This window comes from Tympanuchus pallidicinctus, unplaced genomic scaffold (genome assembly GCF_026119805.1).
Source record: "Tympanuchus pallidicinctus isolate F22 unplaced genomic scaffold, pur_lepc_1.0 scaffold16, whole genome shotgun sequence".
Lineage (NCBI taxonomy): Eukaryota > Metazoa > Chordata > Aves > Galliformes > Phasianidae > Tympanuchus > Tympanuchus pallidicinctus.
Window position 1 is genome coordinate 33,288,703 of NW_026294679.1, and position 18,862 is coordinate 33,307,564.

General features: G+C 40.0%; 1 protein-coding gene across 5 annotated transcripts in view; it reads left to right on the forward strand.

The window, feature by feature from the left end:
- Positions 1-18,862, forward strand: part of PCDH15 (protocadherin related 15) — a 669,788-nt gene that overhangs the window by 514,153 nt on the left and 136,773 nt on the right. For all 5 annotated transcript variants that reach the window (XM_052677550.1, XM_052677554.1, XM_052677555.1 and 2 more), the window contains 3 exons: positions 4,422-4,615; positions 9,801-9,933; positions 15,011-15,090. In XM_052677550.1, coding sequence (XP_052533510.1) covers positions 4,422-4,615; positions 9,801-9,933; positions 15,011-15,090 — 407 coding nt within the window. The remainder of the gene's footprint in view (positions 1-4,421; positions 4,616-9,800; positions 9,934-15,010; positions 15,091-18,862) is intronic.

Sequence of the window (18,862 nt, forward strand, 5' to 3'; positions counted from 1 at the left end):
GTGCTGGATCACTTTGTCTCTTAAACAGTGTCCTTTCATTCCCAGCACGTACTCAAATGTGACCTGAGCCATCCTCATATACAGACGCATACTGAAGTATTTATTAGAGATGTGTTTGAGTTTTTGCAGCATGGCTCATGCCTGTAGCTTCCAGCCTGTAACAAATGCACCTTGCTGTTAACCCCCAGAACAATTTAGAGAAAATCTTCATGCAAGTTGACTCTGAGTCACACTTGACGTTTTATTTACATGGTTATTTGCAACCCTTTGCCTTCAGTCCATTAGCATGTTAATTTTAATTTTTAATTTTTAATTTATCTACACAGTAAATGTTATTAACAGGGGGAATATCTGGATTACGATTGCATTTCTCAGTCAGTGCACTTGAAGTATAAACATAGAACCATAGAATATTCTAAGCTGGAAGAGACCAAGCCCAGCACTTTTCCCTGGTGCATCGGTCCGGATTACACGTATACCCTTCCTTGATGACTTTTCACAAGATAGTTGTGTATGGGATCTTTGCACATGCTTCATTGAAACAGTGACTTCAAGAACCGTTTTGGGGAGGTGCTGTGGCACGATGCAGCTCCTGTGGGTAGTATGAGTTAGACCAGTTCTGCTGAACATTTAATTTTGTGGAACACATAGGGTTGCAAGAAAGGTTGGTAGTTGTGTCTGCGGGGAAGGCTCACTGAAGGTGTCATTAGAGAAAGTGTGGAGATCAGCTGTTGAAGTGCATTTTCCTCCAAGTGCAAGTAAGACTGGACAGAGTTTATGCAGTGGCAAGGAATATGTTTTTGTAAGCTGTGAGACAGTTGTATATCCCCTTGTCCATTCAAGAATGTTACTTCTTGTGTAGTAGAATATATATGCACCTATTTTGCAAAATTTGCAGTACGTTACATTTTAATGTAATGGAACTGATATTACTGGATGTAAAAAGTTTCTTAGGAAAGTAGAATAAATCCTGTTTTGAACTTCTTTTCACATACATTTTAGACGTGTTTCTAAAATCGTGTTAACTATGAAACCGTATCGGTTTGGGACAGCTGGAGATGAATTTATAGAATCATGTATTATGGCAGCTGTAAAACTTCATTTTTATTCATGCTTTTGCCCCAAAATATTATTCAAATCACTTATCTTTTCAAGCATTTGGAATTTGTGAGTTTAATTAACCTTATTAATTTATGTACTTGTGTAGACAATTAATTTCCTTTTTCATGTCATCACTGTAAAAACTGGCCTTGTTCCAAATGCTGTGATTAAATGCTTAGGAGCTTGTATTTTGCATAAAGCCTTTATTTGTCTTTTTGTGTCTGTTACTTTCCAAGTAAAGAATGTTGTTATAACACTTCTCTTAACTGTGTCACTTAGTTTGATGGTTACTTTTGCAAAGTTGATGAATGCATTCAGATGTGTACGTCAAAGAAGTAGTTTAAAGAGGGATTTAAGCTCTAAAGTGTAAGAGGGTGCAGATCTGGTGTCTTGATTCTGTCTGACTGTGTAAAGTCAGCGTATTGATATGTCAGGAGATGATACGGATGAAATGTAAAGCACACTACCAAAGTGCAGTCTTCATAGCATGTCTTCTTCAGAATTTAAAAAGAAGATAGTGAGAGGTGTTCTTGAAAAACAACATGTGGATATTTATTCATTAGATTTTTGAGAGTAATTGGTCTATTTCATAATTTTTGACGTATTTCAACTATTTGTCTTATGCACAATGAATTCTGACATGTTTCAGCATGCAAGGATGAATTAAGATTTGCTAGTTCAAGTTCAGCAGTGATAGTGGAATTGTTGACAGACTTTGTGATAGATCAAGCTTAGGTAAAGTTTAAGTACTTCTGTTCATTGGAATGTAGCTTTGGATCTCTGTGCTCTGTGTGAAAGAAGTACTAAAGAAGTACTTGAGGAAAAAAGGAATTTAACATACTTTTCAACTGATCGATACTGCATACAACCCATGCGAGGTTAGAAATGGCTGTTCCTCCATTAAGTAACTCCATTCCCAACAGCAGTAATAGTTTGCATTCCTATTAAAAAAGGTAAAGCCCACTTTCATTAATACACCTAAGTCATTTATCTTTCAGCATATCCATTAATCTCTTTAGGTATTATGGGCTTAGTTCTTGTTTTTTAGCAAGTTTTTAACTTCATGTACAATATTTCATATTTTGCTGAGCCCATTTGAACAGAGAATCAAGATAATTCTACCAAGCAGCTAGATCCCTGAGTATTTCTGTGTTCTCTCTTTTGTGGTTAGTTCTATATGCAGATATTATTAACTTGACTATTAAAGCTTTGGGTTTAATTCTTCCTTTCCCTGCTTGCTTATTGAGTTCTTGACTGTGATGGGCAAAGGTGGTTTGAAAGTTGAAGAAAGTTCTCCAAAAGGTTGTGCCCCGCTGAAGGTGAGCATGATGCTGTATTATTAATAGATGGCAATATATTCTAATATGGCAGAATCTTGAATCAATTTCTCTACCTGTCTGCACCGCTGTCAGCTTTGAGAGTATCACAGGGATGAGAAAAGAGTGTCTGACAGGAATTTAGCCTGCTGTGTTGGCTGCCCCAGGCTCAGGTGATGTCTCTTGATCCTATTGTTGGCTTTATGGTCATCACAAAGGCTTTGTGATCATGTGTTATCCTTAAATCCTTGCAATCCCCATTGAAGTCAGCCTGCTGGCATGACTGTTTCCATTGAGAAAACCAATGTGGACAGGCCAACAGAGACCATTCAAGAAGCTGGGCAGATTGGTTTGGTTTCTTTTCACTTTCTTTCTGTAGAAAATCATTTCTGAGGCTGAGATTTTTCACTGCTTTATACATCCCCAGGAGGGCTCTGCTACTATAGCTGCTGGTGCCTCTTGTTTTCCACACTGAAATTCCCAGCTGCAGCTGGGAGCAGCGGGAGCCTGTTGAGCCGTCAGCTGCTGACATTTCAACTCCACTGCTGTTGGTACAGGCCAGATGGGTACATGAGCATCACTGGCATTGCCTGCTGTGGCTGATAGACCTATCAGCAAAGTGACACTTATTGGAAGAAGATAGTCACCTTAGAAAGCCTGTAAGGTGTGGCTTGAAGTTAATTTCAGCAGTTCAACCCTAAATTTAACTGAAAACTATGCAGCCTTTTGTTTTCTGAAGGTTGTAATTAAGTTGTAATTTTAAGTTGCAAAATAAAGCTCGAGAGATAGGCATTGTAACCAGCTTGCTGTGTCGTACGTTGAATAAGTTGTATTTGTTTAGCATGTACCTTAGCATGAATAAAGGAGGTGGAGAGATGAAAGAGCTAAGTTAAGAGCCTGGACAGCCAACTGGCATGACTAATGCGTGGATGTGTTCTTCTGAATATGTTATGGCAGAAATCTGATAAGAAACTTCAAATTGCTAGTTGCTTGTGTTATGCTGGGAAGAGGGAAGTTGGTACTTCAACAAGAAGCAAACAAATATGAATATTGAGATTTTTTTCCAGCCACATGTTTGTAGATGTTTAATTTTTCATGGCGTGCTACAAAAGAGGGCTAAAACTGTTGCATCTTCCATGGACAAAAGGTAAACTTCCTCATTTCACTGGTAACAAACTCATGTTCATCATTAAAATTTGTGTCTAAATCATTAGGCCTTAAAATTTTCACATATCGAGGATCGTAATTACGTAAGTCTGTCACAGAAATACTATGTATGAAAGGCTTAATTCCAGTAGAGAGATGCTGTAGAGGCAACAACATAGAAGTACGTAATAAAATAAATAATAATAAAATAAATTATAAACTTGGGTTTATAACTGCCCCCCCCATAAGCATAGCTCTTCAGATAGGTGGTGTCATGTAATGAAAGGAGCCTTGCATGTTGGTGAAGTGCATAGTTATGTCTGTTACATCTGTGTCCATATGGCAACAACTATCAAGTCTCTTCCATTTGGTTTCCTCTGTGGTTTGCGTATAAGAGTAAAATGAACACTGTACCCCAGTTCCATATGATGAGGACCTTTAGAGCAAGACCTGGATATCAGGCTTTGAACAGTGTAGAGTGGGATGGAAAATTTCTGTAATTGAAAATGACCCTCTTGTTAGATTTGCAACACAGGAAGGATCCCCCAATTTATTTTTTTTTTTCCAGGGTACTACAAATTCCACTTAACAGAGAGTAAACTTGATCTCTATTAGTTTTCTTAAAGTTCCTTTCTTAAAATAATTTTCTTGCAATCCTAGGTAAGCAGTTTTTCTCTGTTCCATGATGTTCTTCCACTTATATTCTTCATTTAAATCCTTCTTGTACTATAGATTTTTTTCTCTTTTTTGCTTCCTTTATCCCTAATAAGTTACCTTATTATTTAAAAAAAACAACCAAACAACTATTAGAATACAACACTGAATCACGCATGCTGACATTCTGGTTTTGAATTGCAGCTCACTGCTGTAGATGCGGACGAGGGACCCAATGGACAGATAGTGTATGAAATTTTGGCTGGGGATCAGGGAGACTTCATCATCAATGACCGAACAGGCCTTATCGCCATTGCTCCAGGAGTTGTACTGTCAGTGGGGCGATCCTATGCTCTCACTGTCAAAGCATCTGATAGCGCTCCTCCTGCACAGAGAAGGTAATTCATCTTATCATGAAACTAATTTTTAATCAGTGCTTAGCGGTGCATAAGAAGTGTGGTGTGCCTGTACACCTATAATTCTGAATTGGAATAAGACTCATTGTGTTCTTTTTGGTGTCTAAGGCTTCTTTTCTGGAGAAGTGTCGTGTCAGAAATCAGTTTAATGTGTTTACTTCTAGTTACTTGTATTTTACATGTAGTACATAGATTTCATTACTTCATTTCCTTGTAATGGTGGTTTTTTTTTTTTGAAGTCTGCATTATGCTGAAGTTGTGCACACACATTTGTTAAGAGAAATTGAAATGAAGGGCTATAAGGAAGAAAAGTGAGAAAGGAGGTGCTTTGTGTTGTGTTCAGCTTGCTGTGATGCAGAAAGGATCAGAAACAGTCTGGTTGCTGAGCTGGAGACATTCTTCCCACATAGAGGATGTGCTGCGGCATGCGTGACAAGTTGTGCCAATGATGAACAGTATCCCCACCGAGGCCTTAGTTCGTAGCACAGTTATTTTGGTTCTCCATCAGCTGATAGATAAAAGCAGTCTGCAGATTTACCATGGGTAGAACAGGGCCCTCTCATGTTCAAAAAACAAAACATGTTTAGTCTCACTGATGGGCTTCTTTTGATTTTGCATTCTGCATCTGTCAGCTGTGCACAAATGCTGTCATGTCACGAGGGAATTGCATAGAAGTGGCTCTCATATTCTTTGTCTAGTTTCATGTATTGATAATGCATCGACTTCGTTGTCCAAAGAGTGTGATAGAGAGCTGTAGTCTCCAGTGTTTGAATTTCCCACAGACTTTCCACTCTTATTCAGGGAGGTGGTAAGAAGGAAAGTAAATGTAAAAATTCTGTTTTGTGAGTTGTTTTTTTTCTTTGGGACCTGCTGCTTCTTTTCTGTCTTCAAACAAACAGCTCATTCTCTTTCTGATTGTTGGGCTATTCATAGCACTAATATCTGTTTTGTGATTGAATTTTTTCTTCCTTTCCCTCTGTTGCTTGCTTTCTTGATAAACCATCTCTTAGGGGAGCTGATAATAGATTGTTAGCAATGCTGAAGAGAAGATTGTGGACTTAGTGCTGTATTCTGCTAACACAGTGTTTAAACGGTGTACAAAAGTCAATAATGCAACTTCAGAAGAGCTTCAGAAGCCAGCAGCATGGCCAGCCAGCAGTGGTGGCTGCTGTGGTACAATGTTGATTGCTCTCAGGTTAATTTAGAGAAATCTTTCTGTCGTAAAATACATATTTCTGGTGATGTGTTGGGAGGAAGTGCTTCCTTCTCTGACAACATCTTCCTTGAAATAATCTTCATAAGTGGAAAAGCTCTTATTTTATTATCACTTCTCCTTGTCTCTCTTTTTATGGAATTACAGCATACAGCTTTCTTCATAGCTTTCAATTTGTGTAACCACAAACCTCAGCATCTAGGCGGTGTTCCTGTAGTTGGGGCATGCAGCCTCAGGGCAGACCTGGCCTTGTTGAGCTGAGATGTATTCAGAGCCCAAGGCTGTTTATAGTGTGTCTGTGAAGGTTAAAAATTCACAGAGCTCTAGCGAGATACTGCAGAAGGAACTGTGTGGAGAATTCATCCTGTTTGGCAAAGTAGATTTGGGCAAAATGATATTGCTGCCTTCCTGCTCTTTTTTTCCTCTGAGATTGGTAAACCAGAATTGAGTTGACAGTGCTTTCAGCAGCCTCCTATGATTTTATGTAACGAGTCAGGATGAGCTTATGTGAGCTGCAATTTGGAGCTCTTTAAAGCTGTCCTTTTCCATCACTTAAATATCAGTTCCTTCTTTTTTGCTGTGAAGTGCTTGGTGTCTTGTAGTAAGGGTTGCAAGAAATTCTTGCAACTTCATCTACAAAACTGTCACGTTGTGTTAAGTGCCTTGCCATTGCCTTGGTAAGGCAGACCCAAAAGCTAAAGCTCCTCGGAATGGGCAGATGTTGTGTGTGTGCAGGTAGGAAGGCTTGTTCCCTGGGAAATAAATAAATATGCTGAGGACGTTAATGTAACTTAAAATAATTGGACATTTCTTCCCAGCTCTGCATTGTAATACAAAATGTTCCAGGTTGACTGCAGTCAGGTGTAAACTGACTTGAGTTGAAACTATCCCTTTGCTTCTGTACAAAGCAAGGGCCAGGTATGAAAGCTGGTTTAAGAGCAGCAGTTCTGTAGCCTCTCTAAGCACTAACATAAATCAAAATTATTTATGTCTAGCTCTTTCTCAGGGCACATTAAATTCTTGACATGCATCTGTGCATAAAACAAGGTTTTCTGTGAAGTTCTATTACAGTTTCTGTCTATAACAAGAAAATAATACTTTCTGTTCGACTTGATTATGCAGAGATAGTGTGGCCAAAGAGAAATTGGTCCACGTATATATAAGTATATTCATTAGACATTGTATAATATAGTGGTATGTAGAAAGCATGCAGAGCTAAAGCAGAGTTGGTGATGCAGTCTCAGTGGTTTGTTGGCTGTACTTTCTTTGCATTACCATTTAGCTGGGGCAGCATAAAACCTCTGTTTCCTTGCTTTTCTGTGACTTTGTCAACATCTTTCAATTCCTCTGCCCTGTTCTTTTTTCAGGGTGTTCACCTGTTCTTGCAGTGCTCAACTGCAGTTGTTAGTTGTCAGCTCTGTGCCTTTTCTTTTTCCATAACAGTGTAGATTCTTCCAACCACCTGAAATTGGAAAAAAAAAAAAAAGTAAAAAAAAAAAAAGTAGCTATTTAATCCTATGCTGCTTTTTGTTTGCAGCCTGCTAGTATTTTATTTCTGTCAGCTTGTCTTAAAGATTTGAAGAAAATTTGCTTACTACTGTAGTGAGCAGAAACCATTTTTTAAAGACCTTGATAGACAATGAATCAGCTTGGGCATTATTGAAATGTAGAAGAATTAGAAGTGATAAAGAACAGCCGTTTTTTATTAGATATTCAGCAGTAGAAGAAAAATGCACACTAAAATTCAACTACTTGGTTGTGTGTATCAAAGTCATGAGCTATCTCAAGAAAACACGCAGTCTGAGTTCTCAGGTTTTGTCTGTTCATTCATTGTATCTGGTTTTCATCATTTGGTGATGATATTACTTTATTCCAAGAGTGTAAATGAGGAATGTTGATTCAGATTAATGGGATATGATGAAGTGTCACAGACAAGAAGGCAGGGAATTTCAGAAAGTGACTGTCATTTGTAACAAGGTAGTCTACACTGAATAATCAACTGCAGTTGTTTGTGTCTGTCTTCCCCTGAATGTGCTGGATTTGTTTATATTCATTGAGCCACTAGTCTGCAAATTCAGCTTCTTAAATCTTTCCTAATAAGATGGATGGTGAGGCTTTGTCATTTGCTGATGCATTTCAGAGCAGGTTACATATTTGTTTTGAGTGTGATTACATCAAATAAGGAGCTGGCTGTTAGAATCAAAGCAGCAAGATTTCTCATCCCCTGTGTTAGTAGAAGCAGGCGAACCCAGCACATACTCCAGAGGCACTTGGATGTGATTAGGCACTGCAGCACCTCTGTGGATGAGAAGCTTGGGATTGCTTATGGCTAACAGGGCTGCTGAGCACTGATGGAAGTTTGGGAAGGCATCGTGGCATGGCACCGCTAAACCTTGAGGGCTCATTGCAGTGCAGTGTGTTGTTCACACAGAATCACAGAATCACAAGGTTGGAAACCACCTGCGAGATCATCTAGTCCAACCACCCTCCCATTCCTATCAGTGCCACAAGCTACTAAACCATCTCTCGTAGCTCCTCATTCAGGCGCCTCTTGAACACTACCAGGGACGGCGACTCCACCACCTCCCTGGGCAGCCATTCCAGTGCCTGATCACCCTTTGAGAGAAAAAGTTTCTCCTAATATCCAACCTAACCCTCCTCTGGTATAACTTCTGGCCATTTCCTCGGGTCCTACTATTTGCCTGGGAGAAGAGGCCAGACCCTTTTGCACCACAACCTCCCTTCAGGAAGTTGAAGAGTGCAATGAGGTCTCCCCTGAGCCTCCTCTTCTCCAGGCTGAACAATCCCAGCTCCCTCAGCTGCTCCTCGTAAGACTTGTGCTCCAGACCCCTCACCAGTTTCGTTGCCCTTCTCTGGACACGTTCCAGGGCCTCAATGTCTTTCTTGTAGTGAGGGGCCCAAAACTGAACACAGTACTCGAGGTGCAGCCTCACCAGTGCTGAGTAGAGGGGGATGATCACCTCCCTGCTCCTGCTGGCCACACCATTCCTAATGCAGGCCAGGATGCCGTTGGCCCTCTTGGCCACCTGGGCCAAGATGCAGGTGCCTGAAGGTTCTGATGTCCAGCTGCTGGATGGCCACTTCTGGAGCTTTCTTGAACCTCTCAGGGCCTCCTGGAGGCAGCAGGGGCAGCCCCATGATCTCCTTAGAGCACCTCAGCAGCTGCTACCAGGTGAACACCCTACCCATCAGCCTGTCATCCTGCTGCTTGAAGACGGGGAGTAAGAAAGGTCCCTTTGAGCCAAATCTTCCTTTCAGTTTTCATCTCTAACTTTGGAGTAGTTGAATATCAAGAGTATCTACAGCACAATTGTGTAAGGTCTGTAGCGAGTCTCAAGGTTCCCAGGAGAGCTTTGAGCTTGCAAACTGGGATGTGTTTTGCGTTACATTGGTGTTAGTGGCTCAGTGCAGTCTGGGTTTGCCATGTCTCCTCAGTGGCATTGAAGCCTCCTGTATTGCCTTGGCTAACTCACCTGATTTATCCCCACAAACCACTGCACTGATGCAGCCTTCTTGTGTGCATCATCTTCCTCCCAGCATTACCTCTCCAACAGTGCTTTCAGTTCCCTCTCTTACAAAGGAAGGAAGCAAGCAGTACCATGACAGGGATGCTACAGGGAGATGTTGTGTTTAGCAGCAGGAGTTATCATCACAAGATTTGTCATCCTCTTCTAGAGGACCAAGGGATTACAATGATGAATGCAGCAACATGTTATTGTTTTGTTTTCAAGAGACGTTATTTAGCTTTTCCTCTATTAATGTTGCAGCCATGTTTCCTATTGATGGGGAATGAAAAATATGTCCTGAAGCTTTTAAAGGAGCAAGGGGAGATTGTTAGACTTGCAGAGAACACAAAGAGCAAGACAGACTATGGTTGCCTTGTGTTTGCTGATGTATTGACTTTGACTTGTATTTTTTTTTGTCTCATTGCAGGAGCTCTATTACTACTGTTTATATTGAGGTCCTTCCACCCAATAACCAGAGCCCTCCCCGCTTTCCGCAGCTGATGTACAGCCTGGAAGTCAGTGAGGCCATGAGGACTGGGGCCATTTTGTTAAACCTGCAGGTACAGAAGCTTTTCTGTAAGCCTTCACCATGTTCCTTCTGTTTGTGTCCATGCCATGAGGAGTTCAGTCCTTGGATGTAGTGGAGAAGGACGGTTTCTAGGGAGAATGTCTATTTGTAATAAATAGCCCCTTTACACATACTGTATAGGAAATGGATTTGGATGTTTCTGGAAGATCTTTTTTTTCTGGCACTGGATGTGCCAAAAGACACCATAGGCTGCACATTGGATGAAATTTATGATAAAGAATGTCATGAATGGCTTAAAACTTGAAAAAAACCTGAGTTTCTCGTGTGTTTTTGTGCCATCAAATCAGAATAACTTGGGGACTTCTACACCTTATTCCCATTGAATTTCAGGAAGATTTTTGGCGCTCAGCCCTTCTTTAGCCTGACATACTTTGAAAAGCATCCAAAGGTGCTTACTCCCTTCAGTGCGTGTAACAACTGCTGCTACAGGCTGACAAAAAGCAGGTTTCACTGCCTCATTCTGCAAACATCTCTATTCCGAGCAACTATCCCGCCCAAAATAGCTCTGCAGGTGGAAGCAGTGAAAACACATTAATCCAGTACTGTTTATAAATAATGCTGCATTAACCTGTTTTGCAGACCCATGTTGTTTCTCTGTGTGGTGCTACACAGTTGATGTATCAGTTTTCTGCTGGCTTATTTTCTGTTCCCCCAGCTTTTGTGCTTTGTGCTGCTGTGTCTTGAAAGCCAGCTGTGCAAAGTAGACAGATAAATTACCATTCTTTCAGTGTGTTTTTTGGGGATCAGGACGTTAATATTTTTATGAAATAATTATTATCTTAAGTCTCAAGCGATAAACTCAGTGCAGCATGCTCTCCTGAGATTGGCTTTCTCTCTCCCTCTCTCCATATTCAGACTTTATATAAAGCCAGTCAGAGGAAGATGACTGGAGATACCTGAGCTAAACAGAACCATATAGAGCAGTAGCCTGTATCTGCTTTAAGTCAGTGTAGCTCTACTGAAATCTGCTGAACTTGGTGGCATTAGCATCAGTCTTTATCAGCTGAGGGGTTTGGCCCTGTATACTGCACACATTCAGTAAATACACAGAAAATAAATGATCTGACCCAAAGGGTGTGAAATAAAGGAACATTGAGTCATTGGTGAGGGTGACTGGGTAAGTTTCACTAGCCTGCTGAAAACTGATGGAAGGTGACTACGGATGGCTAAGCTGATACCACCTGTGCTGAGGGACGATGACTCATTTAGCTCAATACTGAAAATTAGCTGCTGGTGCAACTTTAATGTGAGTTCAGAATCAGAGATCCATGCTGCTCAGGAGCCTTCTCCACACTGGTGGGGAGCTGCTCTCCTTTGGAAACACCATAGAAAAGAATAGAATCAGGAGCACACCAATAAGCAGAAACACTTGCATTTACTTGGCAGGTGTTAGAATGTGTGGCCAAAGATGTGAGTAGTCTTCAGAGGCAGAAAAGCCACTGCAGTTTTTAGTGTTTCAGGATTTTGTGTGATTCAGATGTGGTTAGAAAGTGAAGTGTGTTGTTGGAATAATCCGTCTTTATTAATGTTTAACTTTCCACCAAATGTTCTGCCTAGATACTCTTTCCAAATGTATCTTGGTGTAAGGTATGCTGAGTAAGCCTGGGAGATGGCCAGGGCCCAGCTGGGATGCTGGTGATAAAGCAGTGACTGTTCTCTTGCTACTTGGCCAGAATGCCAGAAGGGACCAATTACCCTTTTGGGAAAGAGTGAAATACATCAGTTTTAAGAGCTTTGAAATTACACAGAAAATGCTGTCTTTTGGTTATTGTTACTGCATTGTAGATTTATTTTATTACCAGTGCAGTATGCCTGAATTGAGTTCAGTTGTATGCTTTTTGTTTATGAAAAATACTTAATTTTTAAATGACAACTATGTGTAGCTTTATCTCTTCAGGATTTGTAAGACAGTTTCTCTTGCAGGACTGATGGTCCTGAACATGGAAAGCAGTTGCTTTGTCTTCATAGAGCTAACTCAGCTTCCTCATTCTGCATTAATATGCTCATCTGTATTAAAGGACTTTTATTGTGTGGAGTATATTTCTGTCTTTCTCCTTTTTTATTTCCTGCATAAAATCGGCCAGGACATTTTAAACATTCATAAACTTCGCATTTAAGCTTTTGAAATCTTTTCCAGGTGAGGCTATCTGCTAGTCATCCTTTATTTTTTGTGGAATTTTAACAGTAGCTTGGGATATTGCCTCTAAATGGGTAATATTACCAGCTCCCAAACATTTTATAGATGTCACGTGTTAATTTTCATGATGACTTTTAATTTCACGAGTGGTCTTACTGATATAGGAATGTTGATTAGGGAAGGTTAACGTTATTTCTGATATATCTGTTATTTATTTTATAATATAACCAGTTGATTCTGACTGGTGTTTTAATTAACAGCAGTTGAGATTAAGTAATGTGGTATTAAATGATCTTCTCTGTATTAATTTGTAAATAAACCAGAGTTTATTGCATGCCTGGGAGGCTTTATTGCTTTGCGTTTTACCAGACGTTAATTAAAATATGCAAATCTCATCTTTCTGGGAGTCTGCAGTACAGAAATAGGACTTACTGTGGTCCAGGTGTGGTGCCAAACAAAGAGGTGACATGTACTATGTATAAAGTCCCTGTATACAATTAACCTATAAACAGTGGATGTAGGATGTTGTTTTCTTTTGAACTGAATATTTTAAATCTTTTTCTTACATACATAATAACTTGCTATTATTTGCAGTTTTTTTATTTCTGATTGTCTTTCTGAGTGACTCCTGTCTTGTTACAAATGAGTGTAGACCACAAATGAACCTTTGAGAGATTCTTACATGTGAGTTGAGGGCAGAGCCTCTGGAGGTAAGGTTAAGAGAATACCCTAATGGGAAAGTATGGAAAGGTCCACTAAAGGCAGAAGCAGTGATGTGGTTTCAATGATTCAGGATCTACTGTTGTCCTCATAGGTGCTCTCTGATCACATTTTCTACATCTAATCTTTGCAAGCTTTCATAGTCTTGTCTAACAGCTTTTTTCCTTGTTTTTACCAAGCAGAATCCTGTCCCTTCCTGTCTTCATTTGTAAGGTGATCAGAATTCTAACGCTATCTAATGCACTAGTACCTCCTGTCTCCTGGTGCTGTCTATGGATTTCATAAACCAATTCCCTGTACTGCCACTGATGGCTTTCATGAAAACATGGATCAGCATTGGAAGAAGTATGCACACCTTTGCAATACTAAATGCTATCCGATGCTGTCTGAACCTTAATTTATAATCAGTTTAATTGCAGCTGAATCCCACCTTCCATGTGGTCATAATGTTTTCGTCACTTGTTTGTGATGTCACATAAGGCAGTGTGAAAAGCCCTGCTCTGGCGAGGATGCATTTTTACATCCCTAGTTTTCCTCCTACTTACACGACTTCTTGTCCCGTTATAAAAGAAAATTGGATTGCTTTGACATCTTTTGTTCTTGAGAAATTTAGCCTTGCTATTATCCATCTCCATATTGTCATCTTGGGTACTTACAGATAATTTGATTATTTGTTGTTTTCTGGGAATTGAGCTCTACCTGTCTGCTGTGTGATTTCCTGCCTCTTTCCTTTGTGAAAGATGTAGCTCGTGTTTGCCCTTCAGCACGTATGTCCTCTGTGAGTTTTCAAAGAAAACTACTAATGGCTTTGAGATTGCTTCAGCCCATGTTTTTATACACTAGGATGAATTTCATCAGGCTGTAATTTCAGCAGGTGATTTGAAGAAGCTCTGTTTATGTACATATGCGCTGTGTTGTTCTTCCCCTATTCTAATTTGAAATTTTACCCCTTTGCTGCCACAGTTAATTTTGTTACCTGTGTGATAGCAGCTGGGATGCAAAGTGCTAGCCCTTGGACCTGCTCAGCATCCTTCCTGCTTTTACTTTGTGACATAGTTCCACACTTCTCAGATTTACTCTAACTTGAACATCACCTATTATTCTGTGTGGATGGGGAGTTAGGTTAGAAGGTTTTGTTGATTCTGTTTGGTTTATTTGTTTATTTTCACGGTATTTTTTTTTTACCTTAAGAACTGTTTTTTGGTGGTTAGCCCAAAGGTACACAATCCTTGACTGTGGTCTACAGCAAATGCCTAAAGAAAACTAGATAAGAAAATGACTATTGAGAAACGAGAAACACCAAAATACTTTCTCTCCTTTTTTATTTTTGACGTCTCCTATAAATCCCATATGCCCTTTTTTGGACCTGTTGGTCGACCATCATGCAGTACTCATAGCAATATTTTTATTGTTTTACCTGTCACTTTGTATTTTGAATGCTCGATGTTGGTAACTGTGATGCCCTTCAGTAAATGGTATTTTCTCTGGAAAAGCACCTAATAGTCTTTTGGGGAAAAAGGTATGTGTAAACCGGACAAAAAAAAACCCAAACCAATTATGTGGAATATTCATGATGATTTTTGGAAACAAATTAGCCAAAGCTTATCTTCACAAGTAGTTTACTCAACTTTGGAAAAATTCTTTTGCCATCTAATAAATGGAGCAGACTTGTTTTGATGCTGTTAATAGCTCTCTTCTAAGTTCTTATCCTGATTTTCATCTCCCAAGAAAGAAATCAAGGTGTAGGGTGAATACTGATATACCCACACTTCTCAGTGGAACAGAAGCAAAAGGACTGGGATTCTGGTAAATTTAATCTGGATAAGAAATGGGAACAAAAAGTTGGAATGAAGAAAACAAAAAGAGCCATTTCATTGGTCTATACTTGCACAAAAGTAACTGAATAAAGCTTGAGATTCATATTGCACTGCTGTGTGCTCACATGTAGTAATGATGGGGAAGTTTGTATTTAGGATGCTGTTGTTCCTCTGTAGGATAAGAATTATGATGCACTTCAGCTTGATCGTAAGCGGCCCACCTGTAATTATAAGCGCTGTCTTAGAAATGGATCAGCAGCATTCCTGTAGAGGACTTCAGTGGAACTTCGGGGGTTAATTCTCCAGTTAATAAATTGAAGGGAAGAATGAAAAGCTTTGTAACTTACTCCATTTTATCTTCTTTTCTCCTAAAGGCTTTTGATAGAGAGGGTGACCCTATAAGATACCTCATTGAGAATGGAGATCCACAGCAAGTTTTTAATCTCTCTCAAAGGTAAGTGGAAAAGCCTTAGAATATAGACCTGTAACTTTCCAGTCAAATGAGTATGTGGGCTGAGAGCAAAACAGATGACTTGTAATCAGACGTATTCATCTTTTCTCTAGTGTCCTTGGACACTAATGAGAGCTCTGTGGATGCTACTGTACTCAGGAATTTTTCACAGGGGACTATTTATTTATTTTAAACACTTTAGTAGGTAAAGCCTATTGAGATGGAAATTTTCTATTTAAAAGAGTGACCAGGGATTAATTAAAAACCTTTACACTTGTCAGCTCTTGACTAATGACAGGTATGTTTTTTTGCTCTAGATTCCCACCTTCAAGAATTTTGGTCTGTGGTGGAAAATCTTTTGAACATTGTTTTATAACCTTTTTTTTCCCCCTTAAATTGAACACCAATTTAGTGCAGGGAAGAAAGAGTATTTCAGGGCATAACAAAGCACCGTGTAGGTCTGTGTCTGCCTCATCTCCTTGATTTTACGCAATCAACTATTATTTATATTCCAGATTATCTGTCTTATTTGCAGGAAGAATGGAGGATGGTGAGCTGACATCCTGTGGTAGATGGTGGGACAGGTGTAAACTGAGGCTTATTTGCTTGCAGTGTGGGTATAATAGTAAAATCTCTCCTAGTTTGGTGTAAGGGAGATATTGTATGGGTCCTTATATTCCGAGCAAGTTGGAGACCTTATTGCAGCCTTCCAGTATTTAAAAGGTGATTATAAAAAGGAAAGGAATCAACTTTTTACAAGGGTAGACAGTGATGGGACAAAGGGGGAATGGTTTTAAGCACAAGGAGGGAAGATTTAGGATGGATGTCAGGGGGAAGTTTTTTACAGAGAGAGTGGTGAGGTGCTGGAACAGCTGCCCAGAGAGGCTGTGGATGCTTTGTCCCTGGAAGTGTTAAAGACCAGGTTGGATGGGACCCTGGACAGCCTGGTCTAGTACCAGATCTGGAGGATGGAGGCCCTGCCTGAGGCAGGGGGGTCGGAATTTGATGATTCTTGGGGTTCTTTCCAACACAAGCCATTCTATGATTCTATATATATTAGACAAATTGGCTGGAATTTGGTGATCCTTGAGGTTCTTTCCAGCCCAAGACATTCTGTGATTTTGTGAGCAAGCAATGAAATTACTGACTACTGCATCTCCTGTGTGTGGAGAATCAAACAACTTGTGAAACAGTGTGGAAAAAAGCCTTGAAGATACCAAGAGATGCTAATGCCACTAATATTAACCATTGGTATCAATGGAATCTCTAACAACAAATATACATTAGACAAGGAAATTGACAGATTAGAGAGTAGATTTTCACTGAAATGATCAGAGGAGGAAGCAGTGTTGGGCTGCTGGCTTCACTCACTGAGTAAGGCTGGAGTTTTCAGTGCAAACTGGAAAGAGAGTGTGCCTTGTTCATCAGCTCAGCACAGCAAAGTCTGTAGGCTTTTCTGTGCTAGCAATACTAGTAATCATTCTGTAAATGGAGAAACCTGATTAGTCTTACTCTGACACCTTTGGAACTCGAGTATTGGAGAGTGCACTTGCTTTCAGTGGAGGTGCACCAAGGGCTGGTTACTCAGCAGGTAGCTGTTCCATATCATTTGTGTTCAGCACAGCACTTTCTGCTTTGCATCATCAAAATCCCCATAGTTCTCCATACCGAAGAGATTTTTTTTTTTTTTTTTTAATGAAATGCACAAGTTCTGGGCATCTTTGGGTGGCCTGCCAAACCCACTGTGTTGAGAGCAGATTGAGTCCTGGATAGCTCCTGTATTGTCCAGGTTTGGATGTAAACACTGTAGAGATAGGCAGAAGCCAAGCTGTTAAAGATGGTATGTGAATTTGCACCTGTGAATTGAGTCTGAAAACAGGTAAGAGAACACTGGTGTGCTCTCTGAAGACTATGGACACAGCACACATCTGTAGTCAGTGTTGCAGTGCCAGGCCCTGAGGGCAGTCTCCACCTCGACCCATGTCACCTGTCCTTACAGGGGCAGTAAGGGAGGGACAGTGGCACTCCTGCTCAATGCCACACAGCCCCAAAGCCTTTCATGAGCAACCGGACCCACAGAGCCCCCAGCCTCACGTCCCTCTATGTGCATGTCTGAAGATCACGGTGCTTTGAGGGTTTCAGCACAAACTTAGCAGTTTCCTCATCTTTTGATCTCTTGTTACCTTTTGGCAAAAAGCAGAGCCCTTCAAAGTGTTTTCTCCTTTCTGTTATCCTTACATGTCTTGTCCTGCAAAATATTTGTACAAAGTTTTCTTCAGCCATTCGTGCATTTTTCTTGTAAATGCTGAAATGCCTAGAGGGAAGCTTAAAGTAGGATTAATATTAAAGCTTGCAGTTTGTGATTGGCTTATGAAGGCTACATGAGATGTTTTTACATAAAGATTGACGCATTTTTCTGTACATCAAGGCCAAAGCAGTGATCATGAACGTGACTCTATCTCCTCTCCTTTTTTCTCATCTGGATTATTTTCTTGCATCATGGGACATTTCAGTTATATGCTGTGTAGTTGCCCACCTAGCAGCATGGATAGTGAATGTTGTCAGTGGTACATCTATCTACTATATCTCCTTTATCTAGAAATCAATCAGAAGAACATGCGATGGTTTAGTTTTTTTACTTTGGTAAAACAGCTTTATCACAACCTGTACTGATTCAGTGCCCTGTAGTGTTCCATAACAGAGAAAGTAGTGATTGAAAGCTGGGATGTTTGCAAGTATATCTGAATCCACGATTTAAACTCAGGAGTCTGTATAAATCAACTGCTGCTCAAGTGGTACAGAGGAGAAGGCTGTTAAAGTAGTATAGGATGGTGCAAAAATATTGCAAAAACTGACATAGATGCATGCAGCTATGGGTCAGTGTTAGTAAAGAATTATTTGTCATCCATATTTTACTCCCAGTTCACCTTTGGTTCATTTGTGAATTAATACTTTACATCTAAGTGTGTCGTGGTGTTTTTTTTCTTTCACTGTTATCTTCCTATGAAAAAATATTCTGTTCATGTTTTATTGTAGTGTTACTCAACAAAATACTGAAATATGGTGGGTTTATTATTATGGCTAATAGATTTGCAAAAATGCCTGAAAATAAGAGAATTGCTAGAGATAGGTTTAGTTTTACACACATATATTCACATAATATTTTATATATATACAAATAAACATATGTAATTATATGCCTAAACTTTCAGTATCTGTCCATTTCTCTGGAAAAATGCTGACTCTTCTGGAACAAGGTTATTTGTTGAGTCTTCGGCATCCCAAGTCCTGCCCTGGGAGGAGGAGAAGGAGGTTCATGGTTTCTTCCTGCTCACTATAGGATAATTTTTTTTTCTTTGATAACATGCTCTGTATCACACATCTTCTTCCCCTTCTCTGTGTAAACCTGGCTAAATACCTGAATTTAATATGTATGGTGTGTTTTATATATTCAGATGCCTGCTTGTTCTCTTTGTGACTCCAGACTGGTTTGGGGCAGCCCCTGGGTCTGTGTATCAGTAGCTGACCACTGGTGAATTGCTTGTAACCCAGGGCATCTTGTGTAATTCTGTACCTCAACTCCTGCTCTAGAGGCCACGTTTGTGCTGCCCCATACCTCGCTGAATCCCCACAGAGGAGCACCATTAGAGCTATCTTATAGTTTCAAAATGCATATTAAGAAAGAAAAAATGCACAGCTCTAGAAAATGAAGAAAAGATAGGGACATTTAAGAAAGCAGTTGTTAGGTTATGAATGTAGCTCACATTCAACCAGT